Source organism: Impatiens glandulifera, chromosome 1 (assembly GCF_907164915.1).
Source record: "Impatiens glandulifera chromosome 1, dImpGla2.1, whole genome shotgun sequence".
Classification (NCBI taxonomy): Eukaryota; Viridiplantae; Streptophyta; class Magnoliopsida; order Ericales; family Balsaminaceae; genus Impatiens; species Impatiens glandulifera.
The window spans coordinates 116,106-134,968 of record NC_061862.1 but is presented as its reverse complement, the minus strand read 5'-3'; the positions used below and the strand labels follow the sequence as shown (position 1 = coordinate 134,968).

General features: G+C 35.7%; 4 protein-coding genes across 8 annotated transcripts; 1 reads left to right on the top strand and 3 right to left on the bottom strand.

The window, feature by feature from the left end:
* The first annotated feature begins 103 nt into the window (after positions 1 to 103).
* On the top strand, positions 104 to 3,250 carry LOC124918954 (carbonic anhydrase 2-like). The gene is made up of 10 exons (XM_047459040.1): positions 104 to 447; positions 875 to 936; positions 1,104 to 1,256; positions 1,387 to 1,435; positions 1,573 to 1,689; positions 1,856 to 1,909; positions 2,054 to 2,139; positions 2,279 to 2,384; positions 2,524 to 2,682; positions 3,109 to 3,250. Exons 1-10 carry the CDS (start codon positions 241 to 243, stop codon positions 3,148 to 3,150), a joined length of 1,035 nt encoding a protein of 344 aa, XP_047314996.1. The 5' UTR covers positions 104 to 240; the 3' UTR covers positions 3,151 to 3,250.
* A 244-nt stretch (positions 3,251 to 3,494) lies between these two features.
* Positions 3,495 to 5,984, bottom strand: LOC124918953 (asparagine--tRNA ligase-like). The gene is made up of 3 exons (XM_047459039.1): positions 5,271 to 5,984; positions 3,877 to 5,202; positions 3,495 to 3,752 (listed from the first exon to the last, which is right to left on the bottom strand). The coding sequence occupies exons 1-3, from the start codon at positions 5,880 to 5,882 to the stop codon at positions 3,495 to 3,497; spliced, it is 2,196 nt and encodes a 731-aa protein (XP_047314995.1). The 5' UTR covers positions 5,883 to 5,984.
* Positions 5,985 to 6,186: 202 nt separating this feature from the next.
* On the bottom strand, positions 6,187 to 9,365 carry LOC124920794 (ubiquitin-conjugating enzyme E2-23 kDa-like). 5 transcript variants are annotated; one of them, XM_047461354.1, is made up of 7 exons: positions 9,265 to 9,365; positions 8,088 to 8,171; positions 7,917 to 7,996; positions 7,178 to 7,292; positions 6,932 to 6,984; positions 6,623 to 6,751; positions 6,187 to 6,463 (listed from the first exon to the last, which is right to left on the bottom strand). In XM_047461354.1, exons 1-7 carry the CDS (start codon positions 9,357 to 9,359, stop codon positions 6,303 to 6,305), a joined length of 717 nt encoding a protein of 238 aa, XP_047317310.1. In that variant the 5' UTR covers positions 9,360 to 9,365; the 3' UTR covers positions 6,187 to 6,302. The 5 variants fall into 5 exon arrangements, with proteins under 5 accessions (XP_047317310.1, XP_047317309.1, XP_047317313.1 ...); XM_047461353.1 differs by lacking the exon at positions 9,265 to 9,365 and adding an exon at positions 9,016 to 9,242 and having other exon boundaries at positions 8,088 to 8,164; XM_047461357.1 differs by lacking the exon at positions 9,265 to 9,365 and adding an exon at positions 9,016 to 9,148.
* Positions 9,366 to 9,446: 81 nt separating this feature from the next.
* LOC124920793 (putative rRNA methyltransferase YlbH) lies at positions 9,447 to 13,015 on the bottom strand. Its single transcript, XM_047461352.1, has 9 exons — positions 12,722 to 13,015; positions 12,328 to 12,425; positions 12,159 to 12,257; positions 10,682 to 10,786; positions 10,492 to 10,596; positions 10,215 to 10,353; positions 10,015 to 10,130; positions 9,866 to 9,922; positions 9,447 to 9,771 (listed from the first exon to the last, which is right to left on the bottom strand). The coding sequence occupies exons 1-9, from the start codon at positions 12,885 to 12,887 to the stop codon at positions 9,688 to 9,690; spliced, it is 969 nt and encodes a 322-aa protein (XP_047317308.1). The 5' UTR covers positions 12,888 to 13,015; the 3' UTR covers positions 9,447 to 9,687.
* Positions 13,016 to 18,863: the final 5,848 nt, after the last annotated feature.

The window sequence follows — 18,863 nt, the reverse complement described above, 5'->3', positions numbered from 1 at the left end:
TGTGTTTGTGAGAGAGTGAGAGAACAAAAAAAAATAAATAAAAAAAAATGTCTAAACTCGATCGGCTAGCTGCTGCAGGGCAGGGTTTATAAATTAAGGCCATAAAATGGAAACAGGCCCGCCCCTTCTCCTCATGATTTGAGTCGCGGTTCATTCTATATCATCAATTATCAAATTAAGTAATTAATACTTATAATAATTGGAGGTGTGATCAGCTAGGGCAAATATTATTAATTAATCATGTCGACAACCACCGCAGCCGCCATTAACGCCGGCTTCTGTCTGACCACTCCCAATTCTCGGCTCAAGAGCAGATCCCGCACCGCATTTCGCCCTACAGCCTCCCTCAATTCTTCTTCTTCTTCTTCGTCCACAATTATTCCCTCTCTCATCAGGAATGAGCCGGTCTTTGCCGCTCCAGCCCCCATTATCACCCCTTCTTGGCCGGTTCGTAATTCTTTCTTGCTACCTACCCCTCATCGTCTTCCTTCATTTGCATGCTATATACTTTACTATACTATACTATATATAAATTAACCTCCACCATAATTCATTAATGCATACGTGCATGCATGATTATAATTTTATAACTTCTAAAAATCTCCTCTAGTTAGCTAGATTTCTCTCTCCTTTTCTTTTCTTTATTTTTTTTTTTTTCAAATTAAGGTTTGACTTTTCCGTTAACATCGATCCTGACAATTAATTATTAAGGGACACATATATGTAGCTTATTATTAAGTAAGCCTATATTATAGACTTCTTTTTTTTTTTTTTTTTTTTTTTAGGAGATACACCATTTTAAAGCCTATACATATTTATATATAAAATTGCTATATTGACGCGCGCGTTCCACGTGCATTCATATATGTTGCAGAAAGAAAACATGGATGACCAGAAGTATGAGGAGGCCATTGAAGCACTCAAGAAGCTCCTTATGTAGGCAGTAATTCTAATATATATACATATATGGGTGTACAAATCTATTATGATTGATTATTTATTTATAGATTTTAAAAGAGAAGAGAAGAGAAGAGAAGAAAAGAGAAGAAAATGATATATTATTATGATTGATTATTGATAAATTAATATATATGCACTTACAGAGAGAGGGGGGAGTTGGAAATAACAGCACAAGGGGGAGGAGTTGAGCAGGCGACAGCTCAGCTACAAACCCCTGCTGCTGATAGCGGCACTACTTCAGCCTTAGTTGAGAGGGTCAAATCCGGTTTCATCAAATTTAAGCGTGAGAAATACGAGTGAGTATTACTTACCATGCATGATGCATCCTTTATTTCATTACTATTAATTAATTAAATGTTCATCATTATTTATTATTAATTTTCTTCTTTCTCCCCCCACCCCCCACCCACTCAAACAAAACAAAAGGACAAACCCAGCTCTGTTTGGTGCTCTCTCAAAAGGACAAAGCCCCAAGGTACTACAGCTTTTATTTATTTATTTTCCTCCATATATATATATATATACATATTAGTTTAAAAGTATAATTGCTAACTAATTATTTATAAAACATAGTTTTTATATATTATATGATTTATTGGCGATTGCATGCAGTTTATGATATTTGCGTGCTCAGACTCTCGGGTCTGTCCTTCGCATGTGCTAGACATGCAACCAGGGGAGGCATTTGTGGTTAGAAATGTTGCTAACATTGTTCCAGCTTATGACCAGGTATATATATATATATATATATATATATATATATATATATATATATATATATATATATATATATATATATATATATATATATATATATATATATATATATTCTTCATTTTTCATGCATAAAACTAATTAATTACAATAATATATACATATATTATTGTAAAAACAGACAAGATACTCTGGAGCTGGTGCAGCCATTGAGTATGCTGTTCTCCATCTAAAGGTACGTACGTACGTACTAATTATCGAGTATTTATATATATATATATATATATATATATATATATATATATATATATATATATATATATCTTAATTATTTGTTTGGATTGGGAATTAAAATAAAGATATACTGCATATACTGCAGGTAGAGACGATAGTGGTAATTGGGCACAGTGCATGTGGTGGGGTCAAGGGGCTCATGTCCCTTCCAGACGATGGTTCGACGGCCACGTAAGCAAATGATCATTAATTAATTAATTAATTAATTAATTAATTCATGATGAACTTAAAATTTGTCTGTTAATTAATTAATTATAAAAGTTATTATTAAAAGAGAAGAGGTACGTGCGTGCGTGGATATTAATTGCAGAGAATTCATAGAGGATTGGGTGAAAGTGTGCTTACCTGCGAGGGCAAAGGTGAAGGCAGAGAACGGAAGCGCATCATTTGCAGAGCAATGCACAACTTGTGAAAAGGTACTATTACTATATATAATATATATATTCATTAATTTTTGTATGTACGTAAGTACGTAGTCTTTCGATCCATTATTATTATCATTATTATTATTATTATTATTAAGATTTAATTTGTTGAATGATATATAACAAACAGGAAGCTGTGAATGTATCTATTGGGAATCTGCTGTCATACCCATTTGTGAGGGATGGACTAGTGAAGAAGACTCTGTCTCTAAAAGGAGGTTACTATGACTTTGTCAACGGCTCTTTCGAGCTCTGGGGACTCGACTTTGGCCTTTCTACCGATCTCTCTGTATGATCACTAGTCACTACTACTACTACTATACTACGTACCACGCAACTATATATATCAATATGTATTTTATGTTGACGATCGATGAGCAGCATCAACAATTAATATTAATTAATAAAAACGATCGATGTGATCATTTCATGATGATATATATATTGTTGTATGTTAATATATATATATATATATATCACTAAATATCATGCACCCATATCCGATGATCCTATCTATCAGATCGATCTTCTTCATCCTCTTCGATCTATTCTATGCATGTTTAGAAAAGAAAAGAATAATTAATAATAATAATAATAATAATTAATAATAATAATAATGTTGTCCTACTGCAGGTTATGAATTAAGTGTTTGTTAATTTGTTAATTAGCTAGGTAAAAGAATAATTATTTGCTTCTTTGTTTGTTTGTTTGTTAGGTAAAAGATGTTGCCACGATACTCCACTGGAAGCTCTTCTAATTAATGCAATTATTAGTTAGTTTATAACTAATTAATTAAGATGCATGTACACAATATATAATTAATTAATACATATGATCCAGCAGTACCCTTTGCTCAATTATTGTTTCTTTTATAATCCAAGATTTTTTTTTTTTTTTTTTTTTTTTTTTTTTTTTTTTTTTTTTTTAAGCATTGATAATATTATAATTATGCAGAGAGAGAGAATTTACATGAGTAGTGAGAATTTACATGAGTAGTGAGTAGATAGGAGGTATAGTAGTGTAGTAGTAGTAGTACATGGTGGTGTAATTGATGGGATAATTAAAAAAGGGGGGGGGGGGGGGGGGGGTGGGGGGGGGGGGTTAATTGTTAAGAGGTTGGAGTGGGGTTCTGGAGAAAGGGATGGCATCTCGAAGATCAATGAGGCCGGTGGCATGGATAGAGAGAAGATCAAAGTGCATACTGAATCCCGAGCTCTTGACACAACCATGTCTTGTCAGATCCAAGTACCATTCGTACTCCGACGACGACATCCCCGGCCGCCGGCCCAATTCCTTTATCCTCTCCTTCACAACTCCATTCCGTTCCTCGTTTTCCCCACCGCTTATTACCCGTCCACCCTGTTGTTGTTGTTGTTGTTTGTTTAAATTTAATTAATTAATATAAATAATAATAATAATAATAATACCTAGGTAGCTAGCTAGATCATGCATGCATTGTATTGTATATTTGTATTGTACGTACCTTTGGCATAATTATATCAAATGAGGCCACCGTTTTTCCGTCCTCATTTAGCCGCATGTAGAACGGTTTTACTTGTTTGGGATGGTTGTATATAACCACCCCCTGTTTGTATATCTCCTCGGCCAGACAACTTTCATCTTCCTCTGTCAACGCCCTTCCCCACTCAACTTTACATGATGATGATGATGATGATTCCTGCTGATCTTTCTTCTCTTCTTTTAAGACCTCCACTGCTTCTGTGTACGTCATCCTCTTCAACGGGCTTATTATATTCGACTTTAGCCGATCCACAATCCTCGCATCCACTCGTTTTCCAAGAAACTTCAGATCCTCCATACAATTTTCAACTGCCCATTTGCTCACATGCTTCACTAAATCCTCCGCACACTTAATAGCATCCTCCAATTCCGAGAATGCTATTTCAACTTCACTCATCCAACTTTCTGACAAACCCCCCCTCCCCCTCCTTAATTTACCTTTATTATCCTCCTCCTCCGGCCCACCCCTAAACCGAGGCCCACACGAGTATACATTTCCAAGGGCACATGCATAACTCTGGAGATGGAGACGCCCCGACACCGTCAGATACGCTTGCCGACCAAAGAAATTCTCCTCACATGATGATAAGTACTGCTGCTTCTGCTTCTGCTTCTGCTTCTGCATCTTTATCTTTTTTGTTCTATTCAATTCCAATTCCAATTCTGCTGCTATCTCATTCGTCTTATGGAGATCCTTTGTCGCAGCAACCACTGCTTCTCTGTTGCTGTCGCTTCTCTTAAGCTCATCAAGTTGCTTACTCTTCTCCTCGATGGAAGCCTTGATACTTTCTAAGCTTATTATAAACCTATCATCCCCGCGGGCAGTTGTTCTGTAATTCCCCTCCTCCTCCTCCTCCTCCTCAACATCACCATTAACATCAGCAGACCTCGTAACTACTTGGAACTTCTGGCTGCTGGATCCTTCACAATCCGTGGCTGTGATTATTGGTACTTGGACGAAGAGGAAACCATTCGTCTGGAAGAAGTTGTGGGTTCCTTCATTCAGAGCACTACGTATTCTCGCAACTGATCCCACCGTTGTTGTTCTAGGTCGGAAATGTGCAGAATCCCTTAACAGGTGAAGTGGCAATTTCTTCTTGGACAAGGGATACGTATCTTGATCAACCGTCCCAATGTGTAGGACTCTAATCACTTTGAGCTCAATAGCATGTTTTCCGGCGCCATCCTTTTTCGTAGAAGAAGCTTGCTGTAATAATCCATCCACCAGAATACAAGTTCCAGTGGCCATGACTTGGCTTGTAGGTGATACAGATGATTCTACCAAAACCTGCACATATATTAGCAATATATATTCATTCATTCATTCAAATATATATATATATATATATATAGTACCTGAAGACTTGCAACAGAGGAGCCGTCGCTGATTTGCAACATTGCAAGTGAGGGCTGCTGCGGCAGCTTGGGAATATTATTGTGAGACTCTAGTTTGTTCCGAACTGGGTAATTATGGGCCATGCCGAACACCTTCAAGAATGATCGAAAGAAGGGCAATTTGGTTTGTAAGATTTCAACACAATCAAAGTCCTTGTTCGGCTGCTGATGCACTATCATCTGGTTCGATGGGTTTGTTGTTGTTGTTGTTGATGGTGCCTCTGTTTTGATTTCTCTGGAGGACTTAACCCAGCCTCCGACCACTACTCTCTGGCCAACGAAATCGGGTCCGTTATTTATTACGTCTCTCAAGAGTACCCTTTTAGAGTACTTGAAAAAGGTGGGAATGGGGGGGTTCATTGATGGTTTCTGAGGAGCTGCAGCAGCAGCAACAGCTTGTTCAGGGGGGGCTGAGTTGTTGTCCATGTTCATGTTCAGATTATCAGAGATGGTTGTGTGGTGGTGTACTTGATGAGAGATGATAATAATAATAATAATAATTTTTGGAGGGGATCGGTTATATATATGATTGAAAACGGTGGAGGGAGATGATCGTGGAGTGTGGGCGAGCATGAAGGATGGATTTGAAAAGAAAACGAGAAAGATGCAAGTCCGGTGGTGAGGGAAAGGGATTGATTGTTTTGCAACAAGATATTTAGTATTCTTCTTAACTAGACATTCTCTTTTTCCTTTTCTTCTCCAAGATAATATAAATGATATTAATATTCCTTTTCTATCTACTTTTTCTTCTTCTTCTTCTTTGTTTTTACTCTTCATACCACAACAAGTTCTTAACAGCTCAAACTGAAAATTAAATATTCCATGTTAATTTTATTTCTACCTTCTTTTTATCTGTTTTTATCTGGTAGATGGAAGAAATCAAAATGAGCAATTAATTGTACAAGCAACGTTACATAATATATATATATATATATTATATAAATATATATATAAAGGAATAATTTAAACAAACAAACAAACAAACCATGATGATCATGGATCTGAATTTCCAACCACATCATCATTGTCATTAGAGGATGCACTTCCTCCTCCATCACTAATGTCATCATCACTGATCTCCTCCTCCTCCTCCTCCTCCTCCTCAGTCTCCCTTCCACTTATACTCTCCTTCTTTGCATAACGCTCACAGTACTCTGCATTCAGTCACACTCACAACTATAAATTCCATCACTATCTTCTACACCTCATTTCTTTTAATGAAATCACAACCATTCAAGCACTTCCCCATCTAGTTACTAGTAGCTACGATGATCAAACCTAAGGAAAATCTTTTTTTCTTTCTTTCTTTTTACCTTTCACTTTCTGTTCGTACTGCTTTTGATCATTCATCATCAAAGATGCTGCATCACCATTCAAGGGGTCTGAAGGATTTGGGTATAGCAAAAGCTGCGGAAGAAATACCTCAAAAATGTTGAGCAGATCTGCAGCAACAACAACAACAACCCATATCATCACTTTTTCCTCGTTCTTTTCAGATTCCATCAACACAAAGCCCAAATGTATATACAGTTCCACTTTACAAAAATTCACGTGCCATTCAAAAAATATAAAAAATTCATCAGCACTAGATCTTTAGCACAACGCTGTGACTACAATATTACCAAACATAGGGCTCCACGTCTGGTTAATCACATCCAAGCACACCGAACCTGATCTGCAGTTTCGTGAAAGAAAGTTTAATTAACAGCCTTCATATTAATGCAGATGCCACTCTCAAAAGCATTACAAAATCAAAAGACGCTACCTTGCATTCCATATTCATTTATATCCTAATAAAGACCTCGTAGCATTAGAGATTTGTTCATTTCTATATATATATATATATATATATATATATGAAGGCTTACAATTCATCAACATTTGGGTGGAATATTTTGTTAAGGAACCCTATGGAAGGGGATTTGTAAGGATAAGCATCTGGCAGCTCCACCCGGATTTTCCAGACACCACCTTCATAAAGGCCTGCAGCAACCAACAACAAATAAAAGAAAAAACCAATATGAATGCTGTAACCACTCTTTCAAGCACCCAAGGAAATGTTGCAACTGTTGGATTCTCCAAGTAGGTGTATAGTCGTTACTCAGACACAACAATCTTGTAAATCTTTAACTACTCTGGACATAAAAATCTCATAAATCCTTGTTTTGGATCCAAAAGGTCTTATCTTATATCTATAGTACTCGGATCCCATTCTCTATGAATTGCTACTGTGTGTATGTATGGTTTAGCATGGAGACATGCATAAATTTGCTTCATCAATAGGATATACGACAAGAAGAAGAATTATATTATTTGTATCTTTCAAATTTAAGCACGAGACTTAAATTTCCATTCATACATGTCTTCTCCTATTAAATGGAATAAGATTAATTAATGTTTCCTAACTCAGAGAGCCATACATATTTCTTCATTCAAAATCAGTAAAGGTGGGAGGGAAAGAAAACAACTTCCATTTATTGGGAAAAATAACAAGTGAATGAACTGCAATTGCATTTTTCGAAAAGGGTCAGAAAAGTCCATCTAACATTTCAATAATTGCACATGTACATATCTGAGTAGAGTAGAGAAGAAAAGGAACAAATATACTTTCTTTTGGACCATGGAACTCTACATTGAATTCATTGATTCCGTCATTTATGGGCTCAACAATATAATCACTCATCATCCTGGGGAGAGTGTGAAAAGAAAAATATATTTTATCAGGAGTAGGTAAAACCAACTAAAACAAGGCAAAATGCATGGAAATAACAATCTTACAATTTCATGACATCCATATCTCTCCTCTTGCTTGGGGATGACATCTTACTTAAAACAGTAGTAGTCGTATTTATGACCTGCCAACTAAAACATAGTTTAGACTAGACACTCCAGGACTTGATCAAACAATGTTTTTCAATGATGATAACACAACAAAGTCACAATAACTGATTGCTATTATATTTGTCAACTCAACTCAAGTCAATCAAAGTTGTTTTTTTAACAGTAGAAGATGCTAGTATCTAGGTTCACCATACAATACAAGAGATTTGACTGGACTTGAAATGTATGGTTATGAGAACAAATTCTAGGTTGTCATACAACAGCAATTACTTGCAAGAATTTCTGTCAAACTGGTTTCATAATTAGCTGAATGTTCATACTATAATACCCACCTAAGATCTTAGAAGCCGGGAACAAACTAAGTGGTAAATCATCATATAAAGTGATTTGAAGGCCACAATTGCCCCGTTTCTAAGAAAAAACAACAAGATGGTCATTTTCTTGATAGTTTACTTAGACAGATAACTAAGGCTCACACATATAGGCCACGCTGATCGTGGTAGTAACTGATTTTGAACCGAACAATTCATTAAAATATCAAAAATCCGCATTGGGACAGTTCAATCTCCAACTAGAGAAACATTACTCTAAATTCTGATCCACATGCACTGGAGAAATATATATATATTTTGATATTATAACAACATCACATGAAAATAGATGGGTAAAGCTCACAAAGATCAGGGAGGGGGGGGCATAACAAATAGATGTAGAGAGAGAGAGTAATAAAGAAAAACCAAAAGTCCTTACATGTTTTCATGAATGGTTAACGGGACAAGATCGAAACAGTAGCTCCACCGGAAATTGAAAAGAAAGAAATGCACCAAGCAAAAAGGAAAATTGAAAAGAATGCAAGAGAGAATACGTTGTGGGAGGAGCAGATCGGTGGATGCGTTGTTGTTGTTGTCGTGTTCACGGAGGAGAAGACGTCGTATCGTAATTCAAAGGGGGGCAAAAGGAAGGTTGGGGAAGGTGAGGTGGGGGAGGAGGGTATTGACATGGATTGCAGAGTGGCACGTGCGAAGGGGGTCGTAAGGGACATACGCGGCTCCCTGTTTAAGTAAGCTTGTGCAGGAGAGAGAGAGAGAGAGAGAGAGAGAGAGATAGCACTTACTTACTTAGAAGTCGAGGCGAGTGTCCACGCAAAATAGAAAATGTACGCCATTTTTCCATTACCATTGATAATAAAGCTCCTAGCTTCTTCGTCATTGTTTTGTTTACAGACAGATCCGATCAAGGTAACGTAATAACGGCAGTCCCATTTAAATATTGTAAAAATAGTTTAGTTTTTTATCATTGTGAAATAACAGTAGTTTTTATTTAAGAAACTGTGATGATCTATGTCCCTGTGTTGCAATTACAAAAGAAGACCTAAAGAAAAACAACAAACAATAAACATCTACTACATCTGTTTGTTTTTTTCACAGAAAATTGATTGTTGTCCGTAACAACCATCCCTCACCCCCTCCCTTGTTGTTATTGTTGTTGTTGTTGGGTGGGTTCAATTAATTCAGACATCATCTTTCACCATTCCAAGTTATGCTTCAGATTTTCTCTTTTTCAGTGCCCACTTTGGCCCATAAATTGCTAGATGTGTTCTGCCAAACCTTCGGTCCGCTATCTATCGTACAGAAAAATAAAATAAAAATAATAATAATACCCACAAAATAGAGAATGTTAAACACCCCCAAGAAGAACCAAGAAGCTACACCTACCTTTATGACGCATCCACAAGAGTCCAACATGCTTGTTCCAAGAGGATACTCCACTAGCTTCAATATAATAATAATAATATAAAGTTATGTATTTTGCTATCACAGACAAACAGACAGACAGATTATTTAACAAAATCAGTTATACATACTATGAATGTATCTTCTCCAACAACAGATGATTTTGATATCTGATCCATGAGCACACCATAATCCACTTGGGTGTAAGGAGGAGTTACACTGATGTAATCAAATGTACCATATTTCCCTGCAAGTGGAGGCATTTTGTATTTTCCGCACTAGCCAGAATAATCAAACAAACAATATATCATCATATTATCATATACCTTACCTACAACTTGCACTGATTGCTCTAGAAACTTCTCAACACGAACTGCGTGTATTATCGACTCATCTAGAAAACTAGTCCACTCCAAATTCGGTTGCAGAACTTGTGAAATAACCCAAGGGTCCATCTCAACAAAATGCACCTACAGTAGTAACAAAATACTAGTTAGTACATTCTTCAACCTTACACTGTCATGATATCTCTTAAAAGATCCATATCTGTACATTCACTTCAAATTAAAGATTATAAATATATAAATAAATAAAGAGTTGCATTAAACCTCAGAGCATCCGCGACTTAGAGCCTCAATCCCCACAGATCCTGTGCCACTGTACAAGTCTAACCAACGACCCGGTCTCAATGAAGAAGGACAGCCTCCAGACACCTAACCAAGGGAACAATTGAGTTGGATTGTCAGAGGAATTTATTTAACCAGCTACTTTTAAGCAAATACAAATATTAATCCCTACCTGCAAAATCCCAAAGGCAGCACCTTTAACAACTTCCATCATTGGCCGGACATCCATTCCTTTTGGTGATAGCAATTTCTTTCTTCTAGCATTTCCCCCAAGAACCTATGATACGCGTAACCAACACCCTTTTAAAGAGGTTCCACTCAAACAACTAACCTATACTTGGTAAATTACACTAAATAGTCATGTAAGTCACTCAAATGGTTCATATAGAAATTCCTAAGAAGCACAAATTCACTGTTAGAATGGATTTTGACTGGGGGGAGTAGATTATTGTTTTACAAGAACACGTATAATCTCTTAATAAGAATAATAAGTAGAACCTCGTGAAACTACCTGCAAGAATGAAGGCTATTCATTTGTATGCGAGTATATAAGAAAAAATAATATACACCTGAAATTGAAGTAGAAAAGGTTTAAGGCGAGACTCATTGCGAAAGGTTATACTCAGATTTCAGGAATTTATTTTACTATTGTGTTTTGTCCGGGCATATTTCAATTCGAGCATTACATGTCATATTGGCAATAATTTGAACTTGAGCAACTAGACGTGAAAACCGCGTTTCTACACGGGTATCAAGACAAAGACATCTATATACATTGACATGAGGGATTTACATTCTTAGGCAAAAAAAACTGTGTTAATTGAAGAAATCTCTCTATGGTTATTTTATAAGTAACCACTCATGACTTAAAAGAAGTTATTTTGATAATTGAATCTACTCTAGGGTTGGTAACGATGACTAATTTGTTTATCTCCTTTGATATGTTTATAAGGACTAATGATCAGAAGGTGAAAGTGCAATAAGCTCTCTTCTGCTATGTCGACTTAGTCTGATTAGGATATCGAGCACATGTCATGGGTTCAATATTTCAATGCAGTTAATCACTCATGTATTGCTATGTTTGTTCTCGACCACATATGGCATATGCAGTAAGTGCAGTTAAAAGATACTTAACAAATCTAGATAAGAAACAATGGAGAACAATTTAGTGTATCTTACGTTATTTGAGATGTTTCAAACTCGAATTCGGCAAGAATCTCATTTTTATCGGCGGATGTTCACCTACAGTTTGGAATGATTAGAGATGGAGTTGTCGATTATGTGAATTTTTTATTCCCGTATTGGCGGTGGTTGTGGGATTAGTTAGAAAGCTGCCTTATAGAGTATAGTCGTGTTGCCTATTATAGAGGCAGAATGAACGGTCATTACAGAAGTTTGTAAAGATGTTATTTGGTTAAAGGGCTTGCTCAGGGAATTTAAGAAGATTTTGCATATTTCATGAAGAGTCTTTTGTGTCACATTGCTATTTTTCTAAACGAAACACCAGATGTTCCATGAGAGAACTAAGCACATATATTTTGAGGTGCATGTTTTTTAACATACAAAATTAGCGTGATCATATTAGGCCCAATCGCATTAGATTTTTAAAATATATGGCCGTAGTGAAAACAAATGAGAAGAAAATAAACCTGAAGCAATCTGTGGGTCTCCCTCGGGGAGCCTGCAGTCTCTTGTTGTGAGGTCTCACTTCCCCTTCTAATCCTTTGCAGCTCTTTCTTCCTCTTCGACTATAAACAAGAATCAGCTGATCACATCAGGATCAGGATGTGATTGTAAAAACAAAGGAAAAAAAGTAACCTTTTGGGAAGATTCCGACAGAAACTCGTCTGGATTAAGACCATAGCTTTCAAGTAACTCTCTCTTATTCTGCTCATTGGATTGACCGGCAATTGATTCTTTTATCATTAGAGTCACGGTTGGGGGTGGGGGGAAGGTAGAGTTAGCTCCAGATATCACAAAAAGTAGTACTTAATTATAGAAGAATGAATCTCAAACAGACAACATTGTGTCTTATAAAATGATCTCAATTAATTAGGTCTGTCTTCTTCTCCTTTGTCAGAAGAGACAAGACAATCTTTAGCTTTGCACTAGTGAATATAATACGCGTAGCTGGAGATGTAGTCTAGGATATGAAATTAATTTTAAAAAAAAAGAAAGAAAAAAAGATGTAGAAATGTGACTGTAACCGTACTACTGTAAGCTCTGATGGTTAAGGATTCCCGTCGTCGAATAAGGTTCGATGATGAAGCTCCTAGATTGACGAATGATGATACCAAAGGAAATAAGAAAAATGGATCAAGTGTGGATTTCAGGCTAGGAGGAGAGTGTATCGGGAGCTGGAGAGACGATGGAGCCATTGAAGAAGCAGGCAGATGTCGGTCGGTCGGTCGGTCGGAAAGCTTTCGGTAAACACTACTGCTAGCGCCTATTTATTTATTTGATGGATAATAGGATTGGTAATACCGACTGACTACAGATTGGAGAAATTTTCTTTTTTTTTTCAACAAACAAACCTTCTATATATATTATATATAGGCTGGCAACATGATTGCGATAATTGTACATGAAACAAAGCCCCTAAACTATTGGGCTTTAAAATTCTCCATTTGTTTTTTTACATATACAAGGTTTTTTAAAATTTTTTAAATAATTTATACAAAAATATTTTTTCAATTAATTATTTTCAACAATCACATCACTCATTTCATTAATCAAAAATTAAAATATTCTTAATTTTAAACTTTTATTTCTATTTTATATATATATATATATATATATATATATATATATATATATATATATATATATATATATATATATATATATATATTATTTAAAATTTTCAAAAACCCAAATTCAAAAATAGGCATAATAATAATAGAGCCCTATATAAATCTTATCACTCAAGTGCTTTAAATTCTGAGACCAATTCGGATCTTCTGTTACCGATTCCTGTGTTCCCCTATTGCGGACCAATCAAATTGCAGCTTTATTATTATATTAATAAATCAATCTGGGTTGGAGAGGGGGAGGGAGAATCCAGAATCCGGGTTTCATTCCGGGTTCACCCCAAACGCCGTTAACGGAATGTCCAATTAACGTACAGAATTAATATAATATTAATATACTCTAACGAAGCTAACTTCTCTCCAGGCGCCATGTGAGAAGGAAGGGTGAGAAGCGAAAGAAGCGAAACTTACCCCGCCCATGAGCCCTGACGTTCATGTAAACCCCCAACCCACCCATGAGAAGACCGTTTACTTATCATGGAAATACACTTACTCATGTATGTAAATACCAAAATTAACATGAATTTAATATTTCTATTTATTAAATATTAAATAAATTTATTGGAAATGACATTCAGCGAAGAAATCTTCGCTTCAATTATTTCATTTTTATTTTTAAATTTTTTATGAAATTTTTATTTACGAGGAGACGGTTTAAAGCAAAGAAATCTTCGCTTCAATTATTTTAAACCTGACGTTCATGTAAAACCCCCAACCCACCCATGAGAAGACCATTTACCTATCATGTAAATACACTTACACATGTATGTAAATAGCAAAATTAACATGAATTTAATATTTCTATTTATTATATATTAAATAAATTTATTAAAAATAATATGCAGCGAAGAAATCTTCGCTTCAATTACTTCATTTTTATTTGTAATTTTTTTATGAAATTTTTATTTACGAGGAGACGGTTTAAAGCGAAGAAATCTTCACTTCAATTATTTTAAACCTGACGTTCATGTAAAACCCCCAACCCACCCATGAGAAGACCATTTACCTATCATGTAAATACACTTACACATGTATGTAAATAGCAAAATTAACATGAATTTAATATTTCTATTTATTATATATTAAATAAATTTATTAAAAATAATATGCAGCGAAGAAATCTTCGCTTCAATTACTTCATTTTTATTTGTAATTTTTTTATGAAATTTTTATTTACGAGGAGACGGTTTAAAGCGAAGAAATCTTCACTTCAATTATTTTAAACCTGACGTTCATGTAAAACCCCCAACCCTCCCATGAGAAGACCGTTTACCTATCATGTAAATTCACCTACCCATGTATGTAAATAGCAAAATTAACAAGAATATAATATTTCTATTTATTAAATATTAAATAAATTTATTGGAAATGACGCTTTGTGAGAGAAGATTTGTTCGCCTAGACCAGATGTCATGTAAAATGTAATGATTAGACGCTTTTCGAGAGAATACTTATTCGCCCAGACCAGGTGCCATTTGAAATGGAATGAATAGTCGCTTTTCGAGAGAAGACTTGTTCGCCTAGGTTCCATGAATATATATACACCCTAATATAATTATTTTATAAACATTTCCGCCCGATTCATCTCTCTCTCTTCAAGCCTACCTCCTTTCACGGCGATTCGCATCCGGCTCCCCGTCGACTAGACCAGAAGCAAGATATTCACGTCTCGACAATGGTACGTACACCAAAATAGTAAACTTTTCATATTTAAGATTATGAAACCACTAAACCCCAGATTATGTTATGGGATGTCGTTATCTCGTTAATATTTAGAAAACCCTACTCCCAAAATGTCACATTCAATGAAAATCCATCGTATTTAGGAAAATGTACATAGTGTTAGGGTTTTGTATATTATTTTCACGAAACCCTAGTATTTACTAACAAAGACTGTTTTTTTCCATGTGCAGACAACCAACAACGCATTCGTCCAAAACACTTTTGGCAAAGACTGGATTTTATGCCCAAATCAATTAACAAGTGAAGATATAGTACTATTCTTGACATATATCCATTTTTTCCATATTGTGTAAGTTTTCATCATGTTTGTCTGAGATAATATTATTGTTCTTACACAACACTTGATGGTTCAATACGCTAACACATGTGGTGCCACAGTGACAATGAGGTGGCGAGACGATGTAACCCACGTCATAGCATCCACCGATGCTAATGGTGGATGTGGTCGAACTATCAAAGTATTGAAGGCAATATTGAACGGGAGTTGGGTCCTTACCATTGATTGTGAGACTCTGTTATTCTTAACTCTTAACGCAATATTCATTTTCACATATATGAAACTAAAAATACCAATTGCCTTTGTACAGGGATAAAATCATCAATGAGATCAAAATGTTATGTTGACGAGGAACCGTACGAGGTGCAGCGAGATAATCATGGAATTGTGGGCGGTCCAAGAGCTGGCAGAATGCGGTATTTGAACAATGTAAGTTTTGTCTGATTCCTCCTCCTCCTCCATATCTTCAATTCTCCATGATAACTGAAAATGTTTTGTATTTTATTTCAGCTGCCGAAACTGTTCGACAGTTACACCTTTATGTTTGCAAGGGAATTCATCCTGGATTACAAACAGGATCTGATAGGGATTGTAATTACTGGAGGAGGTACGACTAAAGAAATGGAGAATCCATTTGTTGAGCCTGAGGACGACAAAACTATAGTTGTATACGACGAGTCTCGGCACAATGTTAATGAACTGATTTGGGTATTTAAGGTAGTGAATCCTTTGACGACATATTTGAATGTATATGGTGTTCCTCACACAAGCTTGCTTGAATCCATTGCTGCTTGTGATTTGCAGCCTTTGTTTACATAGACTTGTGTTCATTGAATTTGTTTAATGAATATTTGCATTTTTGATTTTGTTTTCATTACTTGTGATTTCAGATTTCGCTTTTTGGTTCTTAGTATTGTATTTTTTTTAAACAGCAAAATTATCAAAAGTGAAATCTTTGAACATGAAATAATGTATAACTTAAAGTAAGTATAAATTTGTATTAAATACATAGCAATCTATGTAATAAGCGCGCCTTGTGTATTTACAAATCTCAATTAAATGTGATAAATTTATACATGTTTTTCAATTGTCAAATAATATTGTGAAACAATCTTCGCTATAGCGCTTGATTGATAAATATTAATTTATAATAATGTTATTCATTTAATTATTAAAATCAAAAATTATTTTTATCAAGTCACCTCACCCCACCTAACACACATATTTTCATTTAATGTTGCCATGCAACCATGCTGCCTAGATTTGTACGATTTTCTCTCTCACCTGTCTGAGAAGCAGTCGACCTTTTCTTCGCCAGAGTTATACTCCATGGTAGTCGACCTTTCCTTCGCCGGAGTTATAGTTCATAATAATTGATAGGATCTAGATCGCCGATAGTGGACCGGGGTCCAGCTAAAGGAGAATCTCTGACGATACTCAACGGTTGGCGTTAATCCGATTAAGAATTAATACCGGTTTCAATACTACACAAGCTGTCACAAACCCTTGAACCGAGTTCAAATACGGAAGTGGTTTGTTTCAGATTGAAGCAACATACACACATGATGGATAAATATGAGGTTTGGAGAATGTCGGTTGAGGATTAGTGAGGCGGTTAGAATAATATGAGTTAGTTAGAATATGGAACCGGTAGGAAATAAAGCACGAGACAGATTTTTATGAATGTTCGGAGATAAAACTTCTACGTCACCCCTTCTTCTCAAATCACGAGAAGGATATTCACTAAGGAATACACAAACACAATACACGATCGAGTCTTATTGACTGCTCGATAATCACTCTTACAATTCTCACAGAAATTGTAATACACTTCACAAACACACACTTAATCTTTTAGAGAGATAAGGGCTTTTGATCACTTTTCTTAACTTGCTTATCTCAATTGTTGTTCGCTTATGACTCTACTTATTCAGCTTCTTCAGCTCCTCCTTTTATAGATGAAATGTGACAATGGTCACATTTCTTCAACGGATACCTTCAGGGTAATCCTTGAATCTGATTGGTTGAGTAGAGGATCAACATAGCATTAAATGCGGTTTAGTCTTCCAAGGCATGGAGCAGACCGGCTTGATTTGTCTTTGCTTGATCATAGCAACTGTCGGTTGGACAGTTGCCTGTACTTGAGAGGTTGCTCCTTTGACTTATACCAAAATGGTATCTTTTCTTCAAGCAATCTTCTACAGCCTACAACATATCATTAGACTTTTATGAATATGGCAATGTCACAGTCTGATTCTTTGATGTCATCTTCTGCATATTCCTAAAGTGTTTATTTGCACCAATCTGTAAATTGTTCTTTATTTGATATCATTGACTTCTTTCTATAAATAGTCTTCTTGTTGGGTTTGTTTTTTGGATCTGGATTGAATACTTCATTCCAACTGATCATATTAACCGGTTGTTCAGTTTAACCGGAAAACTTCAGGTTTTGGATTTGTCACTTGCTTCTTCTAGCCGGTTTGATTACTTGACCGGTTGTAGTTCTTGACCATTCCTACACAATAAGTTTTTTTTCGTTAAGTTCTTATTAACCAGTCAATTTTATCTAACAATTTCTCCCTTTTTGATTATTTTATTTAAAATATTCAAAACCATGTGTCCGGTGATTGTTTAAAGAGTTTGTTGTTTTGAAACATATTTTAGAAAAGACTTTGAAAAATTTTGACTTTGAATAATTTTGAGAAAAAAATTATCTTTTATCTATCAATAATTTTGAGAAAAGTTTTATCTTTTATCTATCAATTTCTCCTTTTTTGATTATTTTATTTAAAATATTCAAAACCATGCAAGAAGTGAGAGATAGGCTGGTTTTCCAAAAATACTTATATATATATAGAAAATATGAAAGGGTAGACATAGGATAAACTAAAGTAAACAAAAGAAATAAGTGGAAATTTATTCCCTCTTCTTATCGTTCTTCTTGTTGTCCCTGTATTCCGAGGATGGACTCAATGACTTCTATTAACCTGGCGTGTGTCTCCACGAGCGGTCCTCTCTTAAAAGCAACCACAACTCTCCTTGTTTTCGCAAGATCAAAAACCGACTTCTCAAGTTCCACTAGCGTTTCCCACTTCAGATGGGCAGGGCAATTTGGAATCATATCGGCGAATCCGATTTCCGTTCTCATTGAAGCCCATTCATAAAAGATGTTACTTCGTTCGTGCGCCTTCGTAGTGAACTGTTTTAAGACTTAGGATATTTAGTACGTCTTCTGTAGTTTCTGGTTGTTCGTCCGGACCAGTTTCATTTTCAGCATTCACCGCTGGATGTCCTTCATCGTCATCCACTTGATCAACTAATTTCTCTTTCCCTTTGCTACTTGCCTTATCAGCATTGTCTGACCGGTCTTTCTCGGTTTCGTTGTTAGGGGATGTAGAGGTATTAACCGGATGTGCAGAGTTATCCCTGGAGCGGCTAGAAATGCTAGCCGTGGAGATAGTAGGGTTTGGGGCATTGGCCTGAACATTCACCGACCCGGATGCACGAGGAGCAGATCTTGTCCT

Bases quoted from the DNA above. Each gene is read 5' to 3' on its own strand.
- LOC124918954 (XM_047459040.1), top strand. From the start codon at position 241: ATGTCGACAACCACCGCAGCCGCCATTAACGCCGGCTTCTGTCTGACC. The intron at 1,436-1,572 runs GTACTACAGCTT...GATTGCATGCAG, and splicing joins CAAAAGGACAAAGCCCCAAG to TTTATGATATTTGCGTGCTC. The intron at 2,385-2,523 runs GTACTATTACTA...TATAACAAACAG, and splicing joins AATGCACAACTTGTGAAAAG to GAAGCTGTGAATGTATCTAT.
- LOC124918953 (XM_047459039.1), bottom strand. From the start codon at position 5,882: ATGCTCGCCCACACTCCACGATCATCTCCCTCCACCGTTTTCAATCAT. The intron at 5,203-5,270 runs GTACTATATATA...ATATATGTGCAG, and splicing joins CCTCTGTTGCAAGTCTTCAG to GTTTTGGTAGAATCATCTGT. The intron at 3,753-3,876 runs GTACGTACAATA...CAACAACAACAG, and splicing joins TTGATATAATTATGCCAAAG to GGTGGACGGGTAATAAGCGG.
- LOC124920794 (XM_047461353.1), bottom strand. From the start codon at position 9,192: ATGTCCCTTACGACCCCCTTCGCACGTGCCACTCTGCAATCCATGTCA. The intron at 7,293-7,916 runs GTATATTTGTTC...TGGTTGCTGCAG, and splicing joins GTTCCATGGTCCAAAAGAAA to GCCTTTATGAAGGTGGTGTC. The intron at 6,752-6,931 runs GTAATATTGTAG...TTGTTGCTGCAG, and splicing joins GACGTGGAGCCCTATGTTTG to ATCTGCTCAACATTTTTGAG.
- LOC124920793 (XM_047461352.1), bottom strand. From the start codon at position 12,887: ATGGCTCCATCGTCTCTCCAGCTCCCGATACACTCTCCTCCTAGCCTG. The intron at 12,258-12,327 runs GTTACTTTTTTT...TCTTGTTTATAG, and splicing joins TGTCGGAATCTTCCCAAAAG to TCGAAGAGGAAGAAAGAGCT. The intron at 10,787-12,158 runs GTTTATTTTCTT...CGCGTATCATAG, and splicing joins AGACCCACAGATTGCTTCAG to GTTCTTGGGGGAAATGCTAG.